The sequence below is a fragment of the Natator depressus genome, chromosome 6, assembly GCF_965152275.1.
Source record: "Natator depressus isolate rNatDep1 chromosome 6, rNatDep2.hap1, whole genome shotgun sequence".
Lineage (NCBI taxonomy): Eukaryota > Metazoa > Chordata > Testudines > Cheloniidae > Natator > Natator depressus.
Genome location: NC_134239.1, coordinates 12072441 through 12083872, shown reverse-complemented (window position 1 = coordinate 12083872; position 11432 = coordinate 12072441). Strand labels below are relative to the sequence as shown.

The 11432-nt window shown below is 50.1% G+C and overlaps 1 protein-coding gene across 3 annotated transcripts; it reads right to left on the bottom strand.

The window, feature by feature from the left end:
• Positions 1 to 241: 241 nt before the first annotated feature.
• On the bottom strand, positions 242 to 11432 carry LOC141988622 (uncharacterized). Of its 3 annotated transcripts, XM_074954459.1 has the most exons (8): positions 10867 to 11432; positions 10289 to 10401; positions 7555 to 9638; positions 6597 to 6675; positions 4669 to 4876; positions 3721 to 3957; positions 2694 to 2795; positions 242 to 1554 (listed from the first exon to the last, which is right to left on the bottom strand). In XM_074954459.1, the coding sequence occupies exons 3-8, from the start codon at positions 9474 to 9476 to the stop codon at positions 1496 to 1498; spliced, it is 2607 nt and encodes an 868-aa protein (XP_074810560.1). In that variant the 5' UTR covers positions 9477 to 9638; positions 10289 to 10401; positions 10867 to 11432; the 3' UTR covers positions 242 to 1495. The 3 variants fall into 3 exon arrangements, with proteins under 3 accessions (XP_074810560.1, XP_074810561.1, XP_074810562.1); XM_074954460.1 differs by lacking the exon at positions 10289 to 10401 and having other exon boundaries at positions 10648 to 11432; XM_074954461.1 differs by lacking the exon at positions 10289 to 10401 and having other exon boundaries at positions 11056 to 11432.

The following is an 11432-nucleotide window of genomic DNA, read 5'->3' as shown; positions in this document are numbered from 1 at the left end:
GCTTTATTTTATTTTCACTTTGAAGGGCAGGCTCATGGGCAGACCCACGCAGCACAGAGCTGCCCATTTCAGTTTGCCAGGGTTGTGTGTTTGTTCTTCTTCTAAACTGTGTCTGATGTCTGTGAGCAGTGAGTGCTGTCCCACGCCGGCCACCCAGCACCACCTGGGCCATCAGGGCACGTGGACTCTCCTGTGCTGGGCGAGGTGCGAGTTCTGGCTGAAGCCCCTCCCACACTCGTGGTATGTGAAGGGGCGCTCGCCCGTGTGCATGCGCTGATGCCCGATAAGCTTGGAGAGAGCTCGGTTGAAGCTTTTCCCACACTGGGGGCACTTGTTGGGCCTTGCCCCTCCGTGGCTGAGGCAGTGCACCTGCAGGTTGGACCTGGAGACGAAGCTCTTCCCACACTGGTGGCAAAGATGCGGCCGGCCGACTGTGCGGGCCCCGCGCTTGAGAACATTGGAGCTTCTGGTGACGCTCTTGGCGGTCTCGGTGCAGGCATGGGCCATGCAGCGGTGCATGATGGAGTTGCTCTGACAGCGAAACTGGCTGTAGTCAGGGCACCAGTAGGGGTGCTCCCCCCATGTGCGGGGCCTGGTACTTGATCAGATTGTAACCCTGGCTGAACTGCAGCCTGCAGGAACTGCACTGGAATGGCTTCTCTACAGAACGGTTCCTCCGATGCATCTGCAGGGCCGAGGTGGTGAGGAAGCTTTTACCGCATTTGGGGCAGCGGTGGCACTGCTCCCATGTGCTCAGCGGCTGTGGGGAGGGGACATGGGGCAGCGCCACCCTCTCGGGAGCTTCCTACTGCCACCACCTTAGCTCCTTGCCACCTCTCATGGCCCTGACGCTGGCTGGAACACAGGAAAGCCAGCCATGAGGGGTTGTCTAACTCGGCCCTGTCCTAGGAACCTTCCACCATTATAATGGCCATCTTTGTAGTCTTGCCTGTGGCAAGGCATTCTGGGAAGCTTCATCCACCATGGCAGCCATTTTACGAGCCCTACCTGTGACAAGGCATGCTGGGAAATACAATCCACCATGACAGCCATCTAAACAGCCTTGTCTGTGGCAAAGCATGCTGGGAGAATATAGTATAAAAAGAAATCCCCTTTCGGCTGCCTATGAAGAAGACTGAACTGAAGTGCCCAGGGTGGAAGTCATAGTTTTGGAGTGAAATCCAGCCATTTTATACCCGGCTATCAGAGCAGGGGCAGGACTCATCAGGGAAGGGGAGCACAACTTGGACCTTCTCAGTGGGCCAGAGAAACCCACTCCTGTCCCTTATTTGACCTTCCATTCTACTTGGGTCAATCACACATAAACCCCTGAGCCCTCTGGACTCATCCAAACAGCCCGGATTGCCCTAAACCAATGGAAAAAACATGGAATGGGGCATTCGGGAATTATAGCTGCTAGACCAATATATTTGATGCCGCTCCAACCCTTCCCCCCCGGCACCATTCCTGCAGTGGTATTTTTAGACTCCAGTTCTTAGGGCAGCGCTTTGTCTTCTGGTCCAGTATCTGTGCAATGTCTGGAGTGACAGGGCCCTGCAATGACACCGCATGCAAAATATCACAATAATAAGTAAATAACTTGCCAGCACAAGTTACTTTCTTTTAATGCACCTAGTGAGCCAGGGCACTGACTCTCTCTCTCTGAGGCTCAGTTCCCCACCTATAAAACAACCAAAATAATCCTTCCTTTCGTATTGTCTATTTAGAGGATAAACTCTGTGACAGGGACTGTCTCTCACTGTGTGTCTGGGCAGCGCCCAGTGCAATGGGGCCCCAATCTCAGGCACTGTATGTCTATGCAGCACCCGGGCACAATGGGGCCCTGATCTGAAGTTAACCATACTATAATAATTTGAAGGGGATGTGGCACGCCATTTTTGTGGGGGACAGAGATTGAGCTGTTACAGCTTAGAAATCCCCATCGAGTAGCTGCTTCCTGGCTTTGTGCTCAGACAGTCCCCGATACTCTCCAAACTGTGTAGAAAAATTTTCCTGCAAATTTGCCTGCCCAACTGTGGAACCAAAGCTGTTGACTATAATTAGAGCTGAGTGAATAACTGATTTTGTAGTTCACAGGCTCAACCAAAAAATCCCCCCCACAAAAAAATGTGTGTTAGTTTTGAACCAAAACTGGTTTTTTTTCCAAATTTTTTGATCCAACTGGAGAACTTGAAAAAATTTGGTTTCAGATCTACAGAAACCTTTTGGCTGGCATAACACTGATCTTTTTAAAAAGTGTTTTGTTTCAATTCAGTTGTTTTTGGGTGTTTTTCACCCTTTTCTTTTTTTAAATTGGACAAACTTCAGAAAAGTAGAAACGAAACATTTCAAAATGGTCACCTCAAAACCTTGAGAGGTTGTTTTTAAGTGTTTCCCATGGTTTTTTTTCCAGCTGAAACTACTAATTGAATTCAACCCAAATTCAGGAATAGTTTCGGAGCCACAAAAAATGCATTTTTTAGTGAAAATTGTATTTGTCCAAAAAATGTCACCCTGATCTAGTTACAACACCCCTTGGCAGAGGGGCTGGCGCTGCTAGCTACGGAAGGGCAGCTGGGGACATGACAGTCTCTCCGGAGGGACCAGCTGGGAACAGAATACGAGTGGGAGAGCTGCATCCCAGTTCTGTGTTCGGGATTATGGTGGGTCCGAGTTGATCCAATGTTTCTTACCTGTAGTGTGGCACCTTTTAGGGGTGGGCAGGGGATCCGGGACCCATGGCGCCTGCCCTTGCTCCATGCAGGAGATTACATCTGGCTTGGGAATGTGGAACCCTGTGCGTGGGGGAGAGAAAGGACAGAGGTGACATGGGTGGGGTTCTCGGCACAGGGGGAGGTGTGATCCCCATGGGAGGGAAGCGGCGTCTGGGACCCACTGGGAATGATGGGAAGGCTGACCCCTGCTGGAGAGCCTGAGATCAGGGCATGCACAGGGAAGCCATGTTCTCAGGGAGACTGTGGGTGTGTAGTAGCAGCAGGGGGTGGGCAGGGTAGTGCCTCCTTTCTCCCCTATCCCGACGGCAGCCTGGCCAAGGGCCGGTACCAGAGCCCATCCCCAAGAACAAGGACAGGCAGGTGTGGCAGCCCCCAGGAAGGCATTTACACCAGGCAGGTCCATTCCTGGATCTCCTTTTAGATAGGAAGTGACAGCGTCTCTGTGACAGGCGCTGCACACTAGGCACCAGGGGGCTGACCCCATAGAAATAAAGGGAATCGAAGAATGTGCCCATCCAGCCCAGCCTCCTGCCTAACCCGGCCAGAGAATCTCTCCCAGCGACTCCTGCCTCTGGCTCAGTAAACTCCTGGCTGAGCTGGAGCGGGGCTTTGGGACAGAGACGCCCCATCTCCACTGACAGACTCCCAGTGAGGGAGAATCCACCCTGTCCCGAGGGGAGCTCTCCCAATGTTCATTCCCCTCCCAGATAAACAATGGTCCCCAATTCCCAGCCAGAATTCATCTCCCATCTGCTCCCAGTCAGACCCTGCCTTTGTCTGGATGTTAAAGAGCCCTCTCTTCCCAGCAGTCCCCTCCCTGTGTTGGTGCTTACAGGCTAGGATCACATCACCTCTTAACTCCTCTGGGACAAACTAAAACATACCGAGCTCCTTCAGATTCTCCCTGGGCTGCTGGCTTCCCGGGGCCGAATCCCAGGCACCAGGATCTGGCCCAGACCTTCCCCCGAGACACGCAGTCCCTTACCCAGCGACTGAAGGCTCCAATAGTTCTCCAGCATGACGTCCCTGTACAGCTCCCTCTGCTCCTCATCCAGCAGCTCCCACTCCGCCTCCGTGAAGGTCACAGCCACGTCCTCAAACTGCACCGGCCCCTGCAGCCCCCGGGACTCTCCTCTCAGTGCTGGCTGCTCCAGGGACCCTTGCCCCATCTCCGTTGCGGGTGGGGGAGAGGAGTTGAGCTCAGGCAGCAGCGCTGGAAATGCTGACGGAAGGAAACAGAGCTGGGTACGGCTCAGCTGGAGGCTGACGAGGGCGAGCGGTCCCGGCGCCCAGGACTCCACTCCGCAGCGAGGGCAGAATCCAGGGTGGCTGGGGACAAGGAGGGGCTGTGAGAGGATGGGGCCACATAGGGGTAGTTGGGAGGGAAGGCAGGGCAGATGCAGATGCAGCCTGGGATAACGGGGCAGGTAGTGGGGTGGGACTCAGGACGCCTGGATTAAATTCCTGGCTCCACCACCACGGAGCTGCTGTGTGACCCTGGGTACGTCACTGCGCCTCTGTTTCCCCTCCCAACTTTTGTCTGTTTAGACATGAGTTTTTCAGGGCAGGGACTGTGTCTGTGCAGTGCCTGGCACGACGGGGCCCCAATCTTGGTCGTATGTGTCCGTGCAATGCCTGGCGCAACAAGGTCCCCACTCACTGTGTGTCTGTGCCGTGCCTAACATGACGGGGCCCCGATCCTGTTGGGGGTGCTACTGTAACTCAGTCAAAGGAGGAGACTCCCTGCTCAGGGGTGGGGCACGGGGCTGATCAGTTACATCCCCTCCCTGCACTGACACCAGCAGACCACTGAATTGTCCACAATGTGGCCACAGCATTGCGGCCTGCCCGAACCAGCCTGTGCCCTCCATATGCCCAGCTCTGGTCACTCCCCTCCCTGTCCCTTGTCAGCCCCCCACATTCTGCCCCATACCTATTTCCTGGAGGGGCTGGGGCGCCTCTCTGGGGACATTTGGTGCATTGTTCTGGGGTCCTGGAGGTTCACCCTGTCCTGCATCCTGGGATACACACTCAGGATGGGGCTGCAGCCACTTCAGCTGGAAGCCAGGATATTCGCATAATGCCCCAGGGGATGCCATCCTCTCTGAGTTCTCTTCCTTGACGTCCACACCCACCACAACCTGGGAAAGAGCCAAACATGTCAACGTGGAGCTGGGGCTTGGGACCCTCTAGGAAGAGTTGGGTCTGAGAGGGGAGATGGTAGGGAATATCCCACTGAGATATGGAGGGGACACAGACCCCAGGGCCAGCAAGGGGCGCTGCAGGGGCTCATGGGAGAGAGAGGCCAATAGTCCTGGCTTGAGCCAGTCTGTGTCTGTCAAAGCTTCCCCTAGACACAGCTCTGCCCATGCCCCTCATTCCCGATCTGCAGCCATCCTTCTATCCCAACCCCGGACACAAGTGGATTGAGCTAACTCTGGAATAAGAGTGTCCACACGTAAACTTAATCAATAGTTAATCCGTTTTATGTTCACCCACCCCCCACATATACCACCTTATTCTGGATTAGTTACATGTCTAGGCAAGCCCTAACCTCTCACTCGACGGCATTTTTTGCAGCCATTAAATCATTTTTGGAGCTCTTCTCTGCACCCTCTCCAATTTTTTCAACACCCTTTTTAAAAACACTGACACCAGAACTGGCTGCAACATCCCAGTATCAGTCTCACCAATGCCATATACACAGGTGAAACCACTTCCCTGCTCCTCTCCTGTTTATACATCCAAGGGTTGCATAAACCCTTTTTGCCACAGCATCACACTGGGAGCTCTTGTTGAGTTGCTCATCCACTGACCCATAAATCCTTTTCAAAGGCACTGCTTTCCAGGATACAGTTCCTCATTCTGGGGCAAGGCCTGCCTTCCTTGTTCCTAGATGTATAACTTTGCATTTGGCTCGATTGAAATCCAGGTCGCTCTGTATAACTATTCTGTCCTCATTATTTATCACTCGCCAATCTTTGGGACACCTGCATATTTTGTCAGCCGTGATTTTGTATTTACTTCCAGATCATTAATGAAATGAAAGCGCTGGACCAATGCCTGCAGAACCCCATGAGGAACACCGTCATTCAGTAAGGATTCTCCATTAATGACTGAGATCTATCAGTCAGCCAGTTTTTAATCCACTTAGTGTGTAATTTACGGCTATGGTATAGGCTGAATTTTACGTCAGAACGTTGGACGTCACGAAATCAAATACCTCTTACCGAAGTCTACGTCTATTACATCTACGCAGTTAGCTTTTTTGACCAAACTTGCCACCTCATTAAAGAATGAAATCAGATCTGACAAGACCCATTTTCAATTAAAAAACCATGATGACTTGCCTTAGCTATAACCCCATCCTTTAATGCTTTATCTGACATTATTTTCCGTTCCATTATTCTGCCTAGGATTGACGTCAGGGTAACCCAGGTTATCCAACTTGCCCTTTTTAAATATTGGCAGGACATTAGCTCTCTTGCAGTCTTCTGGGTTTTCCCCAGTATTCCGAGATGTATTAAAAATGAACAGCAGCAGGCCACAGATCTCCTCACTCACCTGTTTCAGGACTTCTGAGTGTAAGCTATCTGGGCCTGCTGACTTTTAAAAGTTTATTCCTACTCATTTTTTTTTTTAACGTCCTCCTTGGTTACTAACAGTCTAGAAAGTATTCCAGCATTGTCATACGATCAGGGTTGCCAACTTTCCAACTGCTAAAAACCGGACACCCCTGCCCCACCCCCGATGCTCCGCCTCTTCCATGAGGCTCCACCCCCTACCCCGCCTCTTCCCCCTTGCTCCTCTCCCCCTCCCACCCTCCATCATTCACTCTGCCCCTCCACCCCCGGGACTCACCTGCCACCCGCAGAGTTGGGCTGGGAGAAGCTCACGTGGAGCCTGCCTGTCTGCCCAATCTGGGGACAGCGGCTGGGCTCTGGCTCGGAAAAAAAAGCATAGTTAGCACCCGCGGAGCCTTTTAACACTCCCCTTTCCCATTCTCTCTCTTCAGTGTCCCACTGTACTGAGCTTTTCCTGATTTCACTAAGGCTACACTACACTACCACGTATGTCAGCAAAACTTATGTTGCTCAAGGGTGTGGAAAAAAAAACACCCCCCCCCAAGTGACATAAGTTTCGCTGGCACGAGCGGTAGAGTGCTTTATGTTGGCGGGAGAGCTCTCTCCCATCAGCACAGAGCGGCTACACAAGAGATCTTATATCTTGCATTGGTACAGCTGTGCCACTGTAACATCTCAAGTGTGGACATGGCCTTAATCTCCCCACTGACTTATAATGAAATTAGAGTTTGGTAACATAGTACACAGGAAAATGATGGTGAGATTTTATTCTTTGAACTGATCTGTGCAATAGTATTTGCATAAACCCAAGGTAGATGTAAATGTTTCCAGGCATAACAAAAAAAACATTATACGTTTATCCATTCTGTTCTATTGGAACCTAATCACTTATCAAGTCTAAAGGATGTACGCAAAACCTTTCAAACCTCACCGTCTAAAATTAGGCACCTCAATTGGACACTTTCATAAAGCTAAGTTGGTTTTCAGTGGTGCTGAGCACCCACAAAACCTCTGAAAACCAGGTTGCTTTTCTGCGTGTGCTTTAATATACGGTTAGGTGCCAAGTTGTACATTTTTGGACATCACCAGATGCTGTATAATCATTTCATACAACCTTTATATCTTCTTTATACTTCACAAGACATTAAAAAACAAAAACAGTGCAAGGAACTCCCTAGTACAGCCACAAAGAACTTTCATGAGAATAGCAATTTAAAACCTATCTAAATTTATACTTCTGATATTTTCTTGCCGCTCCCACAAGCTCCTTAGCCGCTTCCGTCTTCAAAAATCCAGCAAACTCGGCACATGTCATTTGATAGTTGAAGTGCACGAATAGCTCAGCTTTTGCCATGTCCACTTGGAGCCGATTCCTTTTGTCGGTCCGCAAGTTCTTCATAACCCTGAAAATGCCTTCCACAAATGTGTTGCTGGGTGGGGTAGCAAGCACGTGCTGCACAATTTTAAGTAAGTTCGGGGCCTCGCAGCGCTTAAAGAATTCTACCCACACCTCAGAGACATTGTGGGGCTCTTGTGACTGCCGACGCAGTGTCGATTCAGCACAATTTGTCAAACTCTTTAGGGTCGGTAGCACATCATTCAATGTACACATTTCTGTAAATAGTTCATCTCCATCCACTTGAATGCCCAAGCTTGTCGTCAAAGCACACAGTTCGTCTAGCTCAAGAGGTCTGTCCAGATTGAGGGGCGCACACAACTTATAGAAAGAGTTTTCACTGAAATCAAACCACTTTTCCAGGTACTGTACCATGCGTGTGTAAGCCCGTTGGGCATCTCCAACAAATTTATTCTGCTTGTTAGGTGGTAGTTTCTTCAAGAACTGTGTCACCTTGTACCCATAGAATCCTCTCTCTTGTCGATTCTGAATCTCTCTCCTCAGCTTGTTGAATGTAGTATACAGTTCAGTTACCTGAACATAATCACTCTCAAGAACCTTTATGGTGTTGTTAAATTGGCTCATAATGTTGTGCACAAAATAGATGTACAGCTCGGGAAGCGTAAGAGTTTCATCGTTGGACACTGCATGCTCTTGCTCAGAAAGGAAGGCCCATATTGCACGGCACACATTTTCCTCTCCTTTGCTCACAAAGTAAGATTTGAGTGCTGGCCAATTCTTCAGTAACCTGTCTACTGCAGTGAAAAGGGTCAGAAAACGTGTAGATATATGGGGTAAGATTTCTGAATATTCTGTCCCCATGAAGTCAAAGAACTCTTTAAGTTCACTAATATTCTTTTCACTGGACGAGAATTCACTGAAAACGTTGATGACCAAGTGCTCTACATCATAAGAGAGCATTTTCAAGCCATGTTTTGCCGTATTGTGTAGTATGTGAGCACTGCAATGGCCTGGCACAAGGTTTGGTAAATCCAACATTCGTTTTAGGTGCACGAAAACAGACTTGTGTTTTTCAAAATTAACAGCTGCATTGTCTGCTCCATACGCCACAATTCGATTATGTATCAGACCGGCATTTTGAAGACAACTTTTTAAGTTGTTTGCGATTGCCTCTGATGTTTCGTCTGCATCCTCAAAAAAGTCTATGATACACATGCAGCTTCCCTTATCTTTATTAAAGTAGCGGACGGCAACTGGGAATAATTTTGTGTTCCCTTTATTAGAAGCATCCATCGCTATTGAGAACGATGTTGATCCAATGTCTTGCAAAGCCAGTTTCAATGAATGGGGGGCTAATACTTTCTCGATCAAAACCTCCACTTTTGTCCTTCTGCAGTGAATTTTGGAAGCTATCTTGGAATCAGTGAAAATGGAGCAGTACAGCGTACTTCCGCAATCTTGAGAACGGTAGCTATGCTGGTGTTTAACTCCATGATATGTTAGAAGCAATTCAGCTGTGCACATGTGTTCTTCTTCAGAGGTATCAGCCTTTACGAAGAATTTATCCATAGTACTAGACCGTACCTGTGCTCGTACTTTGATTTTGTGACCCGGTGTCTCCGCATGATGCTTGATAGCTTTTACAGAATCAAACTTAACCGTGAATTGAACACGACAAATAGAACAATACCCCGAGTCTTCACTTGCTTTCATAAGCCAATTCCGATACGCTGGGAGTTGCAACCACTTGTCTTTAAAAGAGCACAGCCTTCGAATCTTTCTCTTTTCGGGTGCCGCCATTTCACCTCGCACTAGTCTGACTGCAGCACAGTTTAGCCACCAGATAAAAGAGCGTTGACTGAGGATGCCGCGATGTTAACTACGTAGCTGACCGCTGAAGCCTGCTGGCTAGGCACTTAACTCTTTAAAGGCCAGTTGCTCCCCTCTGCTTGTGGTTGCGCACTAAAAAAGTTAATTCAAAGAGTCAATCAAATATGTTGTTCTGACAGATATATATTCTAATTTCAGGTATTATTTGTTACAGGACACTAGAAGAAGATAGAAAATTGCACTAACTGGACTTTTGGAGTCTGGTCAATACTTCTGACCAGAGACTGCCCAGGTCCCCTTAATACAGGACTATTATATTATATCATCCTCTATATTTTGTCATAAGCTATTTTTCAGTGGAGCTAAAGTTAACAGAGGTGTTTTGACCCGTTTCTGCAAGGACATCTCTGCATATTTGCATCCTGGCTGGGATGATTTAGTTGGTGTTGGTCCTGCTTTGAGCAGGGGGTTGGACTGCATGCTTACGGTGTCACGATTTTTCATGTTTGGGAGAGTATTATTAAGCAGTGACAAACTGATGTGAAAACTATAAGATAACAATATAATTTATATTTGATACCAGCTGCTCTCCAGATTAACAAAACAAGACACTACCATGTTGATATATTAAGTCGACTGTATTAAGATAATATATTCTGAAATTTGTTTTAACCTTTCAAACAATAAAAAACCCACCCAGAAGAGAGAATGCAAAGAATTTAGTTCATAATCCAACACCACATCCCCATCACAGACAATGTTTATATTTACAAATCAGTTACCTGGCATTCCTTAGAGTACACAGTTCTGTCATAAAGGTGATTCTCAGGGATCATCTTCATTTTTCTGGACTACATTGACTCTTAACACACGGCATCCGTTGTTCAAACCTTTGCTGAGTGTTGTGTCAGAGAAGTCAATCGTGGCACAGTGGGGTGGAGGACAGTCCCCAGAGCAAGGGACCGGGGTGGGGACAATCAGGGCACAGCGGGGTGTGCGGGGGGTGGGGTCGGTCCTCAGAGTGAGGGTCTGGGGCTAGGGTTGCCAACTTTCTACTTCCCCTCCCCAGGCCCCATTCCACCTCTTCCCTGAGGCCCCGCTTCTTCCCCAAGCCTCCCCCCATCATTCCTCCCCCACTCACCTGCCACCTGCAGAGCCAGGCCGGGAGGAGCTGATAGGAAGCCTGGCTGCCCAATCAGGGCCCAGCAGTGGGGCTCTGGCTCAGAAAAGTCGGTCCCCAGAGTAAGGAGCCGGGGCAACTGGGACGCAGCAGGGCAGGGGGGCGGGCGGTCCCCGGAGCAAGGGGCTGAGGGAAGGGCAGACAAGATCCCCTTCTGGGCAGCCCCAGTACCCAACCTACTTCAGTCTGCTGGAGGCTGGAACCACTTCTCTCCGTCAACAGCTGAGCAGCTCCCCCAGGTAGCAGCAGCTGCTGCTCTTGCCGCCCTCTGCGCGGAGAGGCTGCCTGCGATTACACCGATAACCGGACGTTGAGTGTCCGGTCCCCTTTCCGACTGGACAAAACGGGACCCCTGGCAGTTCTACATACCGTACAATTACAATACTCCATGGAGCGTCTTTCCAAGGGCAGAGCAGAAATGCCCATTGAGCCCTTCTGCCTTCGCTGCACCATCATCACTCACAATTTCCCCATCTCCAGCCAGCGCCCTGCTTTGCTTCCTGGTAGACTGAGCCCCCTGCCCCGGAGCTCTCCTGCGGCCCGGACCTGGCTCAGCTGGGGGGGGGGGGGGTTCCGGTTCCAGCCCCGGTTGGGCTCCGAGCCCCACCCCCGGCCCTGCAGCCCCCGATTTCCTGCCTCTGCGGCTGTTTCTCCTGCTGCGCTCAGAGGGGGACTCGGCCCCGTACGCCCAAGCCAGCCCCGGAGGGACCCAGGTGTCCGGGGGGGCGGAGAGGGGTTGGCACAGG

Excerpts from the sequence above, each read along its gene's own strand:
- LOC141988622 (XM_074954460.1), bottom strand. The coding sequence starts at position 9,476 with ATGGCGGCACCCGAAAAGAGAAAGATTCGAAGGCTGTGCTCTTTTAAA. Across the intron at positions 6,676-7,554 it reads GCGGCAAGAAAATATCAGAA|AGCCCAGCCGCTGTCCCCAG; the intron begins GTATAAATTTAG and ends TTTCCGAGCCAG. Across the intron at positions 1,555-2,693 it reads TAAAAGGTGCCACACTACAG|GGCCCTGTCACTCCAGACAT; the intron begins GTAAGAAACATT and ends GTGTCATTGCAG.